The sequence below is a fragment of the Antechinus flavipes genome, chromosome 3 (genome assembly GCF_016432865.1).
Source record: "Antechinus flavipes isolate AdamAnt ecotype Samford, QLD, Australia chromosome 3, AdamAnt_v2, whole genome shotgun sequence".
Taxonomy (NCBI): domain Eukaryota; kingdom Metazoa; phylum Chordata; class Mammalia; order Dasyuromorphia; family Dasyuridae; genus Antechinus; species Antechinus flavipes.
In genome coordinates, this window is record NC_067400.1 from 577,149,443 (window position 1) to 577,168,706 (window position 19,264).

Consider the following 19,264-nt stretch of genomic DNA (forward strand, 5'->3'; position numbering starts at 1 on the left):
CTTACTGTCTCTCAATCCCCCCGCCCATATACAAGCTGTTGACAAAGCTTGTCAATTTCCCCTTTGCTGCAATTCTCAAATCTGCCCCCTCCTCGCTGACAACAGCAATCCTTCTGGCACAGATCACCTCATACCTGGACTATTGCAATAACCTATTGGTGAATCTGCCTGTCCCAATGGCGCCCCACCCATATCCATCCTTCATTCAACCACTAAAGTGATTTTTCTAAAGTGAAGGTCCAACCATATCATTCCTTCTCATACTCAATAAACTCCAGTAGTTTTCCATAATCTCCATCAAATGTAAAATCCACTTTTGTCGATCAAAGCTCTTTATAAGCTATGTCTTCCCCCTACCCCATATCTCTTGTCTTCTTAACATCCTCCCCAGTATGAACTCTTCAAACTAGTGACAAAGGCCTCCTGGCTGTTCCACAAACTAGACTTTCCATCTCTGGCCTCTCTACATTTTCTCCTCATTTCTACTTGCTGGCTTTCTTTAAAGCCAGCCATCTTCCTATGGAAATCGTTTCCAACCCTTCTGAATTCTAATGTCTTCCCTCTCAATTTTATTTCCTATTTAATCTGCATTGAATTTGTTTTCCCTACATATTTGTTCAATGTTTCTCCCAATTAGATTGTGAGCTTCTTGAGGGCAGAAACTAATTTTTTTTGCCTCTTTTATACTCCCAATGCATAGCACACCCCACTCCTGAAATATAGTAGCAGCTTAATATTTACTCTGTTATCAAGATTTATTATTTTTATAAAGAGGGCCCAAAATGCTGTCACTAAGACTCAAGATTTTAATGTAAAATTGAGAGTATGGACAGAGCTTAGTCTTATCTTTAGTGTTTAACATTCCACTTTTATGTGTAGCACACGTGAAACTGACCCAGATTTTTGAAGATGGAAAAGGGTATAGGGTCAACACTAGATTCCGCATTTTTCCCCAAGGCTGCCTAAGCCTTGCTAGCCACATGTAAGGAGAAGCTCCTCGGACAGTTTTTTGTGGAGCACAGCAACTCAAGAGAGCATCTATCAAGCGGATATGAAATAAAACTTACTAAAATAAATGTCCTCCATGTTAGTGGTAGGTAGTGAAGTGGATGGAGACACTGACAACCTGCAATCTGAAAGACTCATTATCTTCCAGATTTCAAATCTAACCCAGACATTTACTAGCTGTGTGACCTTGGGCAAGTCATTTAACCCTGCCTCAGTTTCTTCATCTGTAAAATGAGGCGAACCCCTCCAGTATCTCTGCCAAGAGATTCTCAAGGGACCTGCCCAACATCCAAACCCCCTCGCGCGGCTTAGCCTGAAGGAGCACTGGACCTGAATTCCCGCAGAAGCTACGAACTTCCTACACTACATCAAGGAGCTTTACAAAGTTCTATTTATCCCCGAAGGGCACATTCTCCCCCAAACCCAAAATGGGGGAATTCGAGATTCTCTCAAAGCCCCGGGGGCCTCTCTGTGGAGCCCCGAGGCGGAGAAGGCTTGTGGCTGGTCAGAAAGCACTCACTAAAATTCTAACACCCACTCTCCCATTTACAGGTAAAGCCCCAGAGCAACAGCAGCAAGCCGCCGGCCGCCCGCCTCCCCCGCCAGCTATTCCAACGTTCCCGCGCGCTTCCTTTAAAATGCGTCGTACGCAAACGCGCCGAAAAACAACTTCTACAGAGAAGGCGGGACTTCCGGGAGGCGCGTTCAGTTTCGAACCAACGTCGCTGACTTGGGGGGAGATCTCGAGTTGTCCAGCACGGGACGTGAGCCGTCATCGCGGCTATGGCCATGGCCACTACGGCCACGGCCGAACCCACGACTTTTGGACAAGCGGTGATCGGGCCTCCGGGCTCGGGGAAAACCACGTACTGCCTGGGCATGAGCACTTTTCTGGCGGGGTTGGGCCGGCGAGTAGCCGTGGTTAACCTAGACCCGGCCAACGAGGGCACGCCGTACGCATGCGCCGTGGACATCGGCGAACTAGTGACGCTCCCCGACGTGATGGAGGCGCTCAAGCTGGGGCCCAACGGCGGCCTCGTGTACTGCATGGAGTACCTGGAGGCCAACCTGGACTGGCTGCGCGATCGCCTGGCGCCGCTCCGCGGCCACTACCTGCTCTTCGACTGCCCGGGCCAGGTGGAACTGTGCACGCACCACGGCGCCTTGCGCAGCGTCTTCGCGCAGCTGGCCCGGTGGGGCTTCCGGGTGAGCCCCGCCCCGCCCCGGAAATGTGGCTCTGGCCCCGGCGGAGCACGTGCTCGAGGCTGCCGGGAGCTGCCTGCTGTGCCCTAGGGGGCGGTCTTCCCCTTCATGTGGGTCGATTATCCCTACGTGAACACTAACGTGCCTTTCTGGCGCGACTAGACCCAGCATTGCCCGATCTGAAACGAATTGATTGGATCAAATGATCCCTTAAGTTCCCCTTCAGCTGAGAATCCTGAGGGGCATTTCAGCCTTACTAACTTCATTTATTTTAGTCAAAGACCCTCCCGGCTCCCGAAGTTGAGCATTTTAAGGCATCTTAAGACCTAAGGTCCCTTTTGGCTGTACTGAGCAAGTTTATGAAGTCAAATTCAGGAGGCGGGGTGTTCTCTTGGTACCCATTGGAAACTGCAGCTTTGAGCCTAGAATGTCTGCCTTTTTTTTTCCCCCAAAGTTGGTTCACATTGCCACCTGGAACGCAAGAATTTTACCGGTCCCTGCCCCCGCTCCCAGCTGTCCCTCCTCCCCAAAACCTTGTATTTACTTTGTACGTTTAAAAATTTGTTTATTTGTTCCCCTAGATAGAATGTAAACTTGTAAGTACAGGAACCGTTTCGTGCTGTTTCTGCATCTCTGGCACCTAGTACAATGCAGGACACATTTAATAAGTCCTTGTTTTACTAACATAGTAACAAAGGCTAACAGGGAAAGTTGCTTCTCTTGGTTATATGGCTGGATTTGAAGTGGAAACTTGAATCTTCGTCCCCTTAAAGAAGCTAGGAGACAGAATACATAGAGTGCTGGATCAAGAGTCAACAAGACCTGAATTTAAATCTGCCCTCAGATACTTACTAGCTGTACTCTATGACAGGTCGTTTTGGCAGCTCATTAAATCTTTGCCAGTTTTCTTATCTGTTAAAATAAGGCTGATAATAGCACTTCCTAAGATTCTTGTCCACTGCGTTATTTGCAAAGTACTTTGTAAATGCTAGCTATTGTTTTTTATTAACCCAGAGTTCTTTTTAATATCCTCCACTCCAGGCAGCCTCAATGGGATGGATAAGACAAAATCCTAGCCCTTAAGAGTCCCCTGATTTAATGATTGAGACAATTCTCAGGGCTTTTCTGCTTATTCTGAGAATATTAAAATCACAAACTTTTTAAAAATCTTGGTAATCCTTATTTTTAGAAAGAAGAGATCCAAACCAATGTAAAAAAAATAGCCCTCTTGGCGTGAAGAGGCCCTGAATTGTGATCTTTCTGCCTTACTTTGTTCTCTCAGCTGACTGCTGCTCACCTAGTGGATTCTCACTACTGTACAGATCCGGCCAAATTCATCTCTGTGCTGTGTACTTCCCTGTCCACCATGCTGCATGTAGAACTGCCCCATGTCAACATCCTCTCCAAGATGGACCTCATTGAACAGTTTGGGAAGCTAGGTAAGGGTTTGTGGAAATTGAAGTTTGGGAAACACAAAAGTAAAGTTTACTTGTAGGAAAATGATGACAAGTTCCAGCTAGTTTGCAGGTATATCTTGGGAGTAGAGAGCTAAGTGCATATTGAATCAAAGGGGATGTGATGAGGAGGTGACTAGAGAGTTGAAGGAGCAATTAGATTAAGCTAGAAGAGATTTCAGAGAGAAGAGAACAGGCCCAGAGAGATTTAATTGTCCTGGCCAAAGTCTTGCCAGCAGAAAGTAGCAGAACCAGGATTTGCTCTGACTAGTGTTCTTTCTGTCCCATCCCTATAAACTTGTTAGACAGTATTTCTAGACATCTTAGCAAATTTCTGAACTGCCATGTCTCTAGATATAGCCCTAATTGTTTAAAGGAAGGATGGTGTATAGGGGTAAAGAGCACAGGCCCAGAAATAAGGAAATGTAGGTTCTACAATGAGTACACTGTAACCTTGGACAGGTCACTTCTTAAGAATACGTTTTCTTATTCTTAAATGAAGAAACTAGACTAGATTGTCTCTTAAGATCCCCGTCTCAAATCTATGGCTCCTTGAGCTTGGAAATAGTCATGGAGTGGTGCTACCCTGGCTACAGAGGCTACAGAATAAGGCTGGCTGCGCATGGCTTCATGTTTGACTCAGCTTAAGGGTCTGATGCAGATGTGGCTCGACCTTTAAGGCTGTACCAAACCTGGAGTTGTCAGGACTTTGAATCTGTGCCTTCAGACATAAACAAGATGGAGAAGGTCCAGAAGAGGACAATTAAGTGATCAAAAGGAAGGAAAGAATTCGTTATTGTGTGAAGACATGCTCACAGACTCAGGGAACTTGAGTTCAGAACACGTGAAGGCCAATATAAGATGTGATGGGAATGTCTGAAGGTGGTAGAGAGAGCGACACCCAGGCTCAGTGGGCAGATCCCCACTTATTTGACACAGAGAACTTTTGAAGCTTAAGGGCTGCCCTTAGAACAATGGAATAGAATTGGAGACTGTTACTTCCCACCCAGATTAGAGGAAAGTAATCAGAGAACAGGAGTGCGCCATGCGGAGAACATGGGGTGTCAGAGCTGGCAGTGACCTTTGAGGCTATTCAGTGCAATTGCTTATTCTGCAGAAGAGGCAACTGAGGCACAGTGGGAGAATTAATCAGAACTTTCTTACTTGTAAAATGATCATGGCTAATCACAAGAATGACCCCTGAATTCTGAAGGATCTTCTGCCAAGCCAAGAAAGAGTCTTAAAACTAGGTACAGTCATGGTGTACCTACCTCTTCCATTCAAATGTGAGCTCCTTGCAGGAAGAAATTGGTTTTGGTTTTTCATTGTCTCTCCAGTGCTTAGCCCAGTGCCTGGCACGTTGACCAAGCAATACTCGTTGGAGCCAAAGTCTCTTCCAGCTCTAAATCTCTGACCCCTGAATGTTTGTAAATGTGTCTGTTTTCTACAGTTGGGCTTCCGCTATTCCACATTAGCCTGTATGCACACGGGCCTCTGGTCCCCAGGATGAACTTTTCCCTAGGGTTCTCCATCATGCCGCCTCTAAGCCTTTTTCTTTCTGCACAGCTTTCAATCTCGACTACTACACTGAAGTCTTGGACCTCTCCTATCTGCTCGACCACCTGGCCTCAGACCCCTTCTTCCGTCATTACCGACAGCTCAATGAGAAGCTGGTGCAGCTGATTGAAGACTACAGCCTGGTCTCTTTCATCCCTCTCAATATCCAGGTGGGGGGACCCTTCCTGCCTTGGGCCGGGCCTTTTACTTGGAACCCAGAGAGATCCCTGTCACACTACAGAGCAGCGAGCTTCCTGTCCCGTGTCTGAGCTCTCTGTTGGTGTCAGAATCTGGCACAGGTTGGACGGAGCCTCAGACCAGAGCCAGCCCAGGATCTCCTGTTAGTGCTGGAAGAGACCTTCCAGAAATGACGGGGTGCAGCCCTCCCAGTTTGCAGAGGAGGCTGAGGAGTGGTGGGACTGGGGCTGAGGCCGAGGGAGAAAAGTTCTAGGCAGGGAGAAAACAAGTGTCAGACATAGGAAGAGGGACGGGAGGGACATGGTTCTGATGCTCTCCTGAGCTTTGTCTGGGCTGCCAAGCAGAGGGCACTGGGAGGGAAAATGAGGTACTGGGGAATGGGTGAGCTCACTGGGGTGGGAGAGGCCACTCCAGAAGGGGCGGGTCCAGTCTTTGCTCCATCTCTCCTCTCCTTTCCTCACTCCAGGATAAGGAAAGTGTCCAGCGGGTGCTGCAGGCAGTGGACAAAGCCAACGGCTACTGCTTTGGGGTGGCCGAGCAGCGCAGTCTGGAGGCCATGATGTCTGCGGCAGTGGGAGCTGACTTCCATTTTACCTCGTATCCTTCCTTATCCCTGCCAGGGCTCTGGGCTGAATGACTCCACCTGTGAGGGGCAGGTGGTTACCTTGACCTGTGCGCCCCAAAGGGAGAAGACTGCATGGGGGTGCAGGGCTGGGGGTTGTGCCGCAGAGGCCGGGCGGGCTTCCCCGGGGGTCGGAGAGACAGGGTCAGGAGCCCAGGAGCTGGGCACAGGGTCTGTCCTTTCAGGAGCACAATAATACACGTTTATTTCTTATACTGCACAGAACACTGGGCCAAGTCCTAGGGGAGGGCGAGTGCGGCCAGGATAACCCTGATTCTCATAGAACTGAGGAGGGGCCCAAGCACCCACCCGAGTTAGAGAGAGAAGCCGAGCCCATGACTTCATTGATCGTCCCAGCGGGTCAGAAACTGGGCTGGGGCCAGGCCTTGCTGGCATCAAGGCCCGCTCTATCTTGCCAACATATTGTTCATGAATGAGCGGGTATATTAGAAGGTGCCAGACAAAGGGCCATGTGCATTTAAAGGGGAGGTTGTTCCAGAGCCAGGTATGACCCAGGAACTGACCCAGGAAGATGTGAGGCGAGTGCCGACAAGGGTGAGCAGCGTGAAGCCCGAGAAGGGGAGGCAGCAGGACCAGGGGATTCCTGGGGCAGCCTCGGGAGGGTTTCCTAAACTGAGGAAATGGGGCAGGAGGGCCCCTCCTGGGGCAGGAGCCTGCGTAGGAGCGCCTGGCAGGGGGTACAGGAATCGGAGGGGCCAGAGGAGGAGGGAAACAGGGTCACATGAGACAGGAGGGGAAACAGGATGGCCCCAGGTTGTGGGGTAAGTGAAACATTCCCCAGTCCCGGATGTGTGGTACGGACAGTGATGATTATCAGTCTCGAGCCAGGCAGGAGCCATCCAGGACAGACTGATGCCCCCCTGCCTCTGAGTCTGTCACGTGCCATTACTGGAAAGCCTTATTACACTGAAGCAAAGTTCATTAGTACATCGCCTGTCCCTTGTGTCCTGCTGCCCCCCTTCTCCCCCAGCCAGGGTCGCCTCTAAGCAAGGACAGGTGGCCAGTGGGTAACGTTCTGTAGCTTATGTTCCCGAAGCATCCTTCTTGGAACGCAGGAGGCTTGTGGTTCCTAAGGTTGGTTGTGGGGAACCCTTCTGTGCTTCTTTGGGGTTCTGTGCGTAGGTGGGCGGGAGCCAGATCCTGTGGGCCCCTGCTGGTGGGCTTTGGAGAGAGGGGATCCTTTGTCTGGCTAGCTTCCCTTGACCCCAGTCCCTTAGCACGCTGGGAATCCAGGAGAAGTACCTTCAGTCACCAGAAGAGGAGGCAGAGGAACAAGAGGACATGCACTTGTAGGGGTGAGAGCAGAGGCACCCCTGGATCCAGAAGAGGAGGGCTCCTGGCAGGCCGGCTCTGAGCAGGGCCAGGATCGAGGTAGCCGAGATGTCGACCCCGGAGCTGCTGTGACCCGGTGGAGCACTCGGGAGCCTCAGAAGGATGCCCCGAGGTGGGCGTAGGTGGGCACGGACCTCGGCGGTGGGCTGGCCTCAGGTTGGCTCTCAGGATTTAAATCCTGTTGGGGGGAATGGAGAACCCTGACCCCACCAGTAAGGGAGGGTCCCTTGCCATGAAAGTTCCTTTAATTAACACATGATTTGGCAATCTTCTGTTTCCTCAGCTTCTTTTGTCGAATTCTAGATAGACTGCTTCCCATTTCTCTGGCGCTCTGGAGTCCCAAGGGATTCCTCCAAGTATTCCCAGGAAGAGAGAAAGGCTGATCTTTTTTTAACCAGACTTGTTTTCCTCCAGGTAGAGAGCTCTTTCCAGGGTAGAACTGTGCCCACTGTGCCCGGGTGGTTTGGGTGCCCGGAGCTCCTCTGCGCAGGGAGAGGCTGCAGTTGGGAGCTGACCGGCGGGGGGAAAGTGCCAGGGTGCTCAGGATCCCGGGTGCCTGACCTGGCGAGGCACTTCCTGCAGCCCTCACTGGGGCTCCTGAAGCCTTTCTGGCCTGGGCGGACTCCGTGCGAGTTTGGGATCTCCGCCGTGGGAGGGAGGCCACGGGCTCGGGGTCCCAGGGCCGGGAACAGAGCGCAGACTTTGCCAGCGACCCCGGTCCGCCTCCGTTTCGCCATCTGCAAAGTTAAGCAGTTGGACTGGATGACCTCCGAGGGCCTCTCTGGCTTGAAACCAGTTACCCCAAGTCAGCTCCAGGGTCCGAGTCAATCTGTCCTCCATCTGGGAACAAGAACTGGGAAAGAGACGCTGTTCGCGGTGGTGGCCAGTAGGGGGCAGCCCACAACCGCTTGATTGACAACCGTTGGTGAGGGGACAACGAGGAGAGTCCTTGAGTGCTGGGGAAGGGCTGGAGAAGGAGGTGAGCTGCAAAGCTGGATGCAAACCCCACCTCAGCCATTGCCTTGCCATGGGCAGGGACTGTTCTCAGAGCGCCTGGCACACAGTAGGTGCTGCTTAATACCCACTGACCAACAAGGCAGGCCTCTGAATCGGAGATTTCTGCCTTTATTTCGCGTGCTGGAGTCGGAACCCTCTCCTAGCTGATGAGAGAACAGAACTGGTTCTGGCCTGGAAGGAGCTCTGGGCCTCGGGGAGGCCATCCCAAGGAAACCGGGGAAGTACCTGGGGGGGCTGGGTCCTCCGGGCGTTCCCTTGGAAGGCACCTTGGGGAGGAATTGGCCCCCGGGGGGTGGGGGGATCCTTCACAGGGATTTAGGGTAGATGGAAGTGGAGATGAGGGGGTTTTGAAGGAGTCTGGGACGACCAGGGCAGAAGGTGCTTTGAGGGGCCGAGAGATGGCCAGCAGAGTTGGTTTCCCCAGAGCATCCCCACACCCCTACTCTGCGGGGGATAATAACCAGGTGCCTCTTTCCCCGGTTTCTTTCATCTGGGGAGTTCAAAGAATCTCACCTCTATTAACTGTTAGCACAGTAGGTGGCTAGTATCATCTCAGCAGCCCCAGAACCCAAGGCCTAGGGGCCATGGCCTCCAGCCTGTGAGTCAGCCTCGGGCCTGGATATCCAGGCTCTCTGACGCCTGGGCTGTTGGCCAGCTGTGGGAAAATAGGGGTGGAAGAAAGGGCGATGTTGCTTCAAGAGCTGGCCCCTGAGGCTGACGGGCAGCAGTTAGACCCTTCACTCTCCCCAGATAATCTCTTCTAACTGTGGGGGCCTGCACTGTTCCCTCTCCTCTACATTTCAGTGTCCATGAGGGGAATCAGTAATTCAAGACGTTTCAGGTCTTTGAAGCTCAGAGGTTGGTAGAGCTGGCAGGTATCTTGAAAGCCATCACATCCAAAATCCTTCATTTTACAGAAACTGAGGCTCAGATTCTATGACTTGCCCACAATCACTCAGCTAACGTCAGGTTCAGGATTTGAACTCGGCCCTGATTCAAATCCAGTGACTTATCTAGTACACAGCCAGCTCACATAATTATGGTGTACTAGGATTATAGAAGCAGTGCCTGATGGGAGAAGAAACCTTTGACAGGGAGATTTAAATACAAAGGACCTCTAACAGACCAGACAAGAGGTAATGAGGGCCGGAGCCAGGGTGGTAAAGACAGAAAAAGAGATTATAGCACAGATGTGGGGGACACAGAAATGACAAGATTTACTAGTTGATCAAAACCGTTTTAGGTGAGGGCGTCCAGGAGGGCAATGAGATGATGCACCTGGGAGGCTGGTGGCAGGGAGATTGTCACATATACAATCCATTTCCTGTTGCCTGCTCTCTCGAGGGATGAGGGAGGCAGAGAATTTGTACCTCAAAGTTTTAAAAAGTGAATGTTAAAACTTTGGATGTGTAATTGGGAGATATATTTAACAAAAGAAAAATTATTTAAAAAAACATTATAAATAAGGGAGGGGAAAGGAAATGAATTTTGTTTTTGACATGATGAATTTGTGAGGTCTGCCATATATCTAGTTCAAAATATCCATTAACCACTTGATGACAGAGGACCTCACCTAGGGCCTTGAAGAACATCCATCATTGGTGAGCCTGACGTGGCTAAAGGTCCAGTAAGGGACACGGAGGAGCACTCAGACAGCTAGGAGGAAGTGGGGGAGAGCAGTGTCTTGAAACAAAGAGGAGAAAGTAGGAGAGAGCATCCAAGGGCCCCATTTACTGGATCTGGCAGGTAACTGATCACTGATCTCTTGGTTTAAAGTGGTTTCAGATGAATTAAGGTTCATTGCAGAGATCTGAGAAGAGAAAGCAGGGGAACCAAATACAGGCTTTTCCAAAGACATTAGCAAAGAGGAAAAAAGAAATAGGGGGTAGCTAGTAAAGGTAACAGATTCTCAAGGAGCTTTTTTAAAAGTTGGGGGAAGATTTGCAGGTTAATAGGGAAGGAACCAGTAGAACAGAAGACAGAAGATTGGAGGTGAGAGGCTAAAAGTGGGGGAAATCCAGAGAAGGAAAGGAATCGGATCAAAGGTTGACCTTGGTAAGAAGGTGGGCCAACTCTTAATGTGAGACTGAGGAAAGGAGGTCACTGGAGAATGATGTCAGGGAGAGATGAGAAGGGAAGAAGAGAAAGCTCAGAAGAAATGGCCTCAATTTTGTGGTGAAGAATGAAGCAAAATCTTGAGCTGAGGGGATGGGGGATAGGAGAGACCAAGAGAAGGGAAAGTTTGGATCAGACACTATGGAGACTGGGAAAGTGACTCTTGGGAAGAAGGAGAAGGATGGTCTGGGGCAATGAAGGCCCAGTTGAAATTAGATGTTAATGTAAATTTGGCAGCAAAGTTGGATGATTTCCTCCAGCTCTACTTGACATTGCATGAGGAGCAAAGGAAGTGGATTGTGGGAATCATCCTGGGTTAGGGCTTGACGAAATGTTAAGTGGCAACAGGACAGGGGGATGAGGAATTTGAGATATTTAGAGGGTCAGGATTGGGAAAGGAGGTGAGCTGGGGTGGTAGTCTGAGGAAGGGCTGGGGGAGTAGGTTTAAGAGGAAGAAGGAAAGATGGAAAATAGAGTGTTTAGAGTTCTTGGATTGTGGGGTGTGTAACGGAAGCGCAATGTTTATGGTTGATGCAAGATCAAAGGAATGACCAATTGTGAATATAGCTGAGGCAGCATTAAGAAGAACAGTGGATCATGGGAGCTGAGTAGATGGAGAAATTCCATAAACCAGACTCTGAGCTCATTGACAAGGGAGGAAGAATGACCCAAGGGGTGGTAACTACCAGTCCCCAGGATGGGGGGGTGATTGGGGGAGAATGAATCCCAAAAGACATGAGGTGGTTGAGAGAGACAGCAACAGAGAGCAAGGAGAGGTGGAGGGGAGGGAGAGGGGTAGTCTGTGCAGGACAGGGGGCCATGGAGGCAGTGATGGCCCAAAGGGGGCCAGGGCTCAGCGGGGGCCAGAGAGCTCAGGATGTCTTAAGTGAGTTTGCTCATGACACTGACAGTTCCAGAGGGCATGTGGGAAGAGCGGGAAGGGGACAGAGGCAAGTTGAGGGAGTAGGCCGCCAGGTTTGGGAGGGTGAGGGGGTGGGCATTGTTCCTTGGAAGCGTCCCCTTCAGTATCCCTAGGGAGGGGAAAGAAAAAAAGGATGGATGGATGGATGGGGACGAATCCAAGCAGAGTCAGGGCATATGAGGAGCTGCCCTAGAGCCAGCCTTAGGCATGGAGTCAGGAAGTCCTGAGTTTGAATACTTCCTCCAAAACTGCCCAGCTGTGTGGCCTTGGTCAAGTCACTTACCTCTGTTTCCTCAACTGCGTGATGGGGATAATAATAGCACCTCCCTCCCAGGGTTGTGGTGAGGACCTAGGGAAATATCTATAAGTGTTTATCTTGCCTGGTACTTATGAAATACTTAAAAATGCTCCTTTACTTCATTCAGCCTCAGTTTCCTCATCCATAAAATGGGGATAATAGCATCTCTCTCTCCAGGGCTTTTGGGAGGATCAAATAAAAGAATATGTGTGAGTGGTTCCCATGGTTCCTGGCACACAGTAATAGATGCTTGTTTCCTTCCTTCAGCCTCAATTTCTTCATCTGTAAAATAGGAAGAATAGCAGCATCCACTCCCCTGGGTGGTTGTGAGGATCAAAGAAAAGAATATTTGTGAAGTTCTCTGAACTTCATATATATGTGTGAAATGTATGTGAAGTACATAATACACATGTAAATGCTGGCTAGAACATGTCCATGGAACTGGCATAAGTGTTGAGTCAGAGCTGCTGACTCGAAGCAATCAGCAAACATTTAGTAAGTACCTACCATGTGCTACCCGCTGGGGATGACAAATAGGGCAGGGAAGCAGTCCCCATCCTCAAGGGGCTTCCATTCTACTAGAGGGACAGAATGTATGAGAGATCCGCCCAGATAAGCACGCATGAGGCCGTATGGGATAAGGTGATGGGGGAAGATGTCCCTGAAGCTGAACCTTGAAGGAAGTGAGCTGGAGGGAAGAAAGGAGAGCATCCGGGGCAGGAGGGATGAAGAGATGGAATGTGCTGGGAGAAGTATTGGGTGGGCGAGCGGGCTGAAGCACAAATCCCATAGGGAGTTGTGTGTTACCAGCCTGGAAGGAAAGCTGGAACCAGATTGGAGGGGCTTAAATGCTGGAGAAAGTTGTACTTTATCTTCTGGGCAACGGGGAGCCACTACTGCTTCTTGAGCAGGGCTGTGACTTAGTCAGTCTCACTTCGAAAATGTCTGCTCAACAAAGAAATTGAAACTATTTCTAGCCATATGAAAAGATGCTCCAAGTCATTATTAATCAGAGAAATGCAAATTAAGACAACTCTGAGATACCACTACACACCTGTCAGATTGGCTAGAATGACAGGGAAAGATAATGCGGAATGTTGGAGGGAATGCGGGAAAACAGGGACACTGATACATTGTTGGTGGAATTGTGAACACATCCAGCCATTCTGGAGAGCAAAAAGTTATCAAACTGTGCATACTCTTTGATCCAGCAGTGTTTCTACTGGGCTTATACCCCAAAGAGATCTTAAAGGAGGAAAAGGGACCTGTATGTGCCAAAATGTTTTTGGCAACCCTGTTTGTAGTGGCCAAAAACTGGAAATTGAATGGATGCCCATCAATTGGAGAATGGTTGAGTAAATTGTGGTATATGAATAATATGGAATTTTATTGTTCAGTAGGTAAGAAACGACCAACAGGATGATTTCAGAAAGGCCTGGAAGGACTTATGAACTTATGCTGAGTGAAATGAGCAGAACCAGGAGATCATTATATACTTCAACAACAATACTATATGATGATCAGTTCTGATGGACGTGGCCATCTTCAGCAATGAGATGAACCAAATCAGTTCCAATGGAGCAGTAATGAATTGAACCAGCTACACCCAGCGAAAGAACTCTGGGAGATGACTAAGAACCATTATATTGAATTCCCAATCCCTCTATTTTTGTCTGCCTGCATTTCTGATTTCCTTCACAGGCTAATTATACAATATTTCAGAGTCCAATTCTTTTTGTACGACAAAATAACTGTTTGGTCATGTATACTTATTTTGTATTTAATTTATACTTTAATATATTTAACATGTATTGTTCATCCTGCCATCTAGGAGAGGGGTGGGGGGAAAGAGGGGAAAAAATTGGAACAAAAGGTTTGGCAATTGTCAGTGCTGTAAAATTACCCATGCATATAACTTGTAAATAAAAAAAAATAACTCCACAACTATAAAACCCAGCCCGACTTCCACTGCACTCTGTTCCTCTGACTATGCTCCCCGTCTTACTCCTTCTGCAGATAAACCCTTTGCCCATGTAGTGTGATTCCAACCCTGTCCCCAGCCATTTCTATCTGGTTCTACTTATGGCACCTTGAGTTTATGGCCCACCAACTGGTGGGTCGAGGAAGGGAGGGCCCAGCTGGGGAAGCAGGAGAAGAAGGGGATAGCGGGACCCAGAGGAAAAAGCACCGCTGGACTCACAGGAGCAGAGTCCAAATTCCATTCCTCTCAATTGCCCTTCATGACCTTAGATAAATTATTTTATTCCCCAAAGTGAATTCCCTAAAAGTACAGCTCGGAATGTGTCACCCCTTGCTCAGGACACTCCAGGGGTTCCCTGCTGCACTGAAGAGCAAATCTAAGCTCTGTTTGACATTTAAATCCTTGCACAACTTTGCCTCTTCCTCTTTTAATCTTATGTAATTTTGTTGTTATTCAGTCATATCCAACTCTTCACAATTTCATTTGGGCTTTTCTTGATAAAGACACTGGAGTATGTTGCCTTTTCCTTCTCCAGTTCATTTTACAGATGAGGAAACTGAGACAATTAAGTGACTTAACTCAAGGTCATGCAACTAGTAAGTGTCTGAGGTCAGATTAAATTTGCATCCTCCTGACTCCAGACTGGCATTTTATCTACCTAGTTTACCTTACATATTACTTCTCTCTAAAAAATCATGTCTGAAATTTAAATCTCTTCTAAACCTGTCCAGTCCTTCCCAGCCTTCTTACGTGTCCTCAACTGTTCAATCCAGTCATATTGTTCTGCATTCAAGGCCCTCCACCCACCATCTCTCACTGGCCATCCCCCATTCTGAAATCCCCAATCCCTCCTCCCCTCTCCAATCTGGGGCTTTCTTTAAAACTCAATTCTATATTATTGTTCTGTAAGAAATGACCAGCAGCATGAATACAGAGAGGCTTGGAGAGACTTACATGAACTGATGCTAAGTGAAATGAGCAGAACCAGGAAATCATTATACACTTCAACAATACTGTTTGAGGATGTATTTTGATGGAAGTGGATTTCTTCGATAAAGAGACCTAACTCCATTTCAATTGATCAAGGATGGACAGAAGCAGCTACACCTAAAGAAAGAACACTGGGAAACGAATGTGAACTATTTGCATTTTTGTTTTTCCTCCCAGGTTATTTTTACCTTTTGAATCCAATTCTCCCTGTGCAACAAGAGAACTGTTCGGTTCTGCAAACATATATTGTATCTAGGATATACTGCAACATATTTAACATATATAGGACTGCTTGCCATCTAGGGGAGGGGGTGGAGGGAGGGAGGGGAAAAATTGGAACAGAAGCGAGTGCAAGGGATAATGTAAAAAAAATTACCCTGGCATGGGTTCTGTCAATAAAAAGCTATTATAAAATTAAATAAATAAATAATTTAAAAAAAAAAAAGGAAAAAAACTCAATTCAAGTGCTATCTTCCATATGAGTGTTTTCCTTCTTCGCCTCAGCTGCCAGTTCACTTGGTATGCACTGTATACATCTATATAAAATTATATATAAAATATACATAATTATACACACATGTACATAAATATATATTTATATGTATGTATATGTGTATGTATGTATATATATATATATATATATATATATATATATATATATATATATATATATATATATATATATATATACATGTGTGTGTATCCTGGGGGTGGAGCTGGCCCCTTTTATGTACCCTATGTACCCCTTATCTCAACCTTTGGAATGTAAGTTTCCTGAGAGCCGGGATTGTTTTGTCTTTGTATCTGTGATATCTAGCACAGTGTTACCACATAGTAAGCATTTAATTGCCTGCTGATTGTTTGGTTGGTGGAGAAAATCATTCCTCCTCCATCAAATGGAGAGATGGCCTACCCTTACCCCACCCTCCTCCATCTATGAGCTATGATTCTCTAAGGGAGAGCTGACTGCACACATTGATTAAGAGGATGCTATTCATCTAGAATGGGGGCATGAGAGGAATTGGGGGCTCCTGGTCCTATCAGGAAATACAATTTAGTGTAATCAGAGCCAAATTGGAGGAGAAAAGACAGGACTAACCTGATCCCTCCCCCATGCTCCTCTGGATACCTTTAATGAATCCATAAAACAATTCTTGGAGCAGCAGAACCCACAAAAGAACAAAGGGAAATAATTTTCCAGGCCAAGATGATGGAGTAAAGGCAGGAACTTGCCCAACCTCTTCCCCAAATTGCTCCAAATTCCTATAACTAATGACTCCAAACACATTTTAGAGCATTAGAACACCAAAAAAGATAGAGTAGCCAAATGGTTGGCCATTTTCTAGCCAAAGACGACTTAGAAGGTCAGCAGTGGAACCCAGTCCAGTGCAGGTTGTGCCAGCCCAGGGTCATACAGAGAAAACCAGGAGCAGATCTTGAGAGCCATTGAGTCATCATCAGTTGCTGCTGCTATTTCTAGGACTTTCAACCCACAGACAGGGAGGTAAACAGCTGGTCAGAAGGAGATTATAGGGGTCCTTTGCTAACATTGAGGCAGGACAGAGTTGATTTGCCCATACTGGGATCCAGGTCACAGTGCCAGGTGGCAGTCTTAGGGCAAGGAGGAACACCAGCACAGCAGAGCTTGTGACTACAGTGGAGTAGAGCCCCTTGTCACAGTTCCAAAGTAGAAAAGCTTATGGTCACTCGGAAATCAGAGCAGAAGCTAGGAGAGTGGTAAATATACCTCTCCTAAGATCATACCACTTTGGAAAAACTGAAAACTTACAGTTCCCTAATAATATCTCTGAAAATAAATGCACAAAAACTCTGAAGCTTGGGGCAGTGCACCCTTCACCTTGGAAGTGAAGTCCTACTTTAACAAAGAGTTAAAAGTCAATAATCTGGGAAAATGAGCAAACAACAGAAAACTATTCTGACCATAGAAGATAACTATGGTGACAAGATTAAAAACACACTCAAAAGATAACAAAGTCAAAACTCCAATATCTAAAACTTTCAAGAAAGTTGAGACCATGGAAGGGCTCAGAAAGCATTTTGAAAATCAAGAGAGGTAGAGGAAAAATTGGGAAGAACATTGCAAGAAAATCATGCAAAAAAAGTCAACAGCTTAGTAAAGAAACCCAAAAAATACTAAAGAAAATAGCATCTTTAAAAAATTGACTAGGTCAAATGATAAAAGAGGAACAAAAAGCTAATTGAAAAAATGCCTTGAAAAACAGAATTGGCCAAAAGGAAAAAGAAACACAAAAATCCACTGAAGAAAAACATCTCCTTAAAAAAGTAGAATTGGCCAAATGGAAGAGAAGATACAAAAGCTTACTGAAGAAAAAAATTTCTTAAAAAATTAGAATTGAGCAAATGGAAGTTAATGATTTTATGAAATATAAGGAAACAATAAAACAAAACTAAAAGAATGGAAAAATAGAAGATAAAGTGACATATCTCATTGGAAAAAACAGCTGAGCTGGAAAATAGATCCAGGAGCCCCAGAACAAGAACTTAGACAGCTCCCTCAAGAAATTATTAAGGAAAACTTTCCTGCTATTCTAGAATCAAGAGGATAAAATAGAGATTGACAGAATCCACTGATCATCTCCTGAAAGAGAGTCCAAAAAGAAAACTCCCAGGAATATGATAGCCAAATTCTAGAGCCCCCAGAACAAGGAGAAAATATTGCCAGCCAGAAAGCAGCCAGAAAGAAACAATTCAAGTATTGTGAAGTCACAGGATAATACAAGATTTAGCAGCTTTTTCATTAAAGGATCAGAGGGCTTGGAATATGATGTTCCAGAGGGCAAAGGAGCTAGGATTACAGCAAGAATCAACTATTCTTTAGGGGGAAAATGATTTTTTTTAATTCAATGAAATGGAGGATTTTCAAGCATTATTGATGAAAGACCAGAACTGAAGAGAAAATTTGACTTTCAAATATAAGACTCTAGAGAAGCATAAAGAGGTAAACAGGAAAGGGAAACCAAAAGGAACTTAATAAGGTTAAAGTGCTTACATTTCTACATGGGAAGATGATACTTGCAACTCATAAGAACTTTCTCGTTATTAGGGCAGCTAAAAGAAATATATATATATAGACAGAGGGCATAGGTATTAGTTGAATATGAAGGGATATCTAAACAAATTGAGGAATATATTGGGAGAAAAGGGAGAGGTAGAATGGGATAAATCATCTCACATAAAAGAGTCAAGAAAAAGCTTTTATAGTGGAGGGGAAGAGGGAGAATGTGAAGAGTGAGTGAACCTTACTGTCATCAGAATGCCCAAAGGGTTATAAAACAATGCATACCTTTTGACCTAGCAATAACACTACTAGTTTTGTATCCCAAAAGAGATAAATAGCAAAAAAGAAAAAAACTTATCTGTAAAAAAAAAATATATATATATATATATATATTTATAGCATCTCTTTTCTGATGACAAAGAATTTTTTTTAGGATTTTTTTTTAAACTTTATTTTATTTAATAATAACTTAATATTGACAGAATCCATGCCAGGGTAATTTTTTTACAACATTATCCCTTGCACTCGCTTCTGTTTCGATTTTTCCCCTCCCTCCCTCCACCCCCTCCCCTAGATGGCAAGCAGTCCTATATATATGTTAGATATGTTGCAGTATATCTAAATACAATATATGTTTGCAGAACCGAACAGTTCTCTTGTTGCACAGGGAGAATTGGATTCAGAAGGTAAAAATAACCGGGGAAGAAAAACAAAGATGAAGATAGTTCACATTCGTTTCCCAGTGTTCTTTCTTTGGGTGTAGCTGTTTCTGTCCATCATTTATCCATTGAAACTCAGTTAGGTCTCTTTGGTGACAAAGAATTAAGAATGGAAGTGAACCCCTCAAATGAAGAATGATTGAACAAATTGTGGTTTATGATCATGATGGAATACTATTATGCCATGAGAAATGATGAGCAGAATGCTCTCCGAAAAATCTGGAAAGATTTACAAAAGCTGATATAAAATGAAAAGTATTGTGTACAAAGTGACAACAAAATTGTAAGTGGATCACCTGTGAATGACTTACCAATTCTCAACAGTGCAGTGATCCAAGATCCAAACTCTAAAGGACTTATGATGAAAAACACTATCCATCCCCAGGAAAGAACTGATAATATCTGAATGTAGATTGAAGCATAAATATATATCTATATATATTTTTTGCTGAGGCAATTGGGGGTTATGTGACTTGCCCAGGGTCACACAGCCAGGAAGTGTCAAGTGTCTGAGGTCCTCTGTGCCACCTACTACCCCGGAAACATATTTTTTAAACTTTATTTTTCTTGAATTCTTTTTTGGGGGAGGGGGTGGTCTATGTTTTTTTTTTTAACAATATGATTAATATAGAAATGTTTTGCATGACTACACATGTTTAACCTATATAGAATTGCTTGTCTTCTCAAGTGAAGGGAGGGGGGAATATAAGAGAGAATTTGGAATTCAAAAATTTTTAAATGTTAAAAATAGTTTTTACATGTACCTGGGGTGGGGAAATAAAATACT

General features: G+C 45.9%; 1 protein-coding gene across 5 annotated transcripts; it reads left to right on the forward strand.

The window, feature by feature from the left end:
* Nucleotides 1-1,678: 1,678 nt before the first annotated feature.
* Nucleotides 1,679-13,683, forward strand: GPN2 (GPN-loop GTPase 2). Of its 5 annotated transcripts, none has more exons than XM_051988125.1 (7): nt 1,679-2,214; nt 3,494-3,650; nt 5,232-5,392; nt 5,887-6,017; nt 7,281-10,158; nt 12,015-12,242; nt 13,148-13,683. In XM_051988125.1, exons 1-5 carry the CDS (start codon nt 1,792-1,794, stop codon nt 7,354-7,356), a joined length of 948 nt encoding a protein of 315 aa, XP_051844085.1. In that variant the 5' UTR covers nt 1,679-1,791; the 3' UTR covers nt 7,357-10,158; nt 12,015-12,242; nt 13,148-13,683. The 5 variants fall into 5 exon arrangements, with proteins under 5 accessions (XP_051844085.1, XP_051844087.1, XP_051844088.1 ...); XM_051988127.1 differs by having other exon boundaries at nt 7,281-9,548; nt 9,976-12,242; XM_051988128.1 differs by having other exon boundaries at nt 7,281-9,548; nt 9,990-12,242.
* The last annotated feature ends 5,581 nt before the right edge of the window (nt 13,684-19,264 follow it).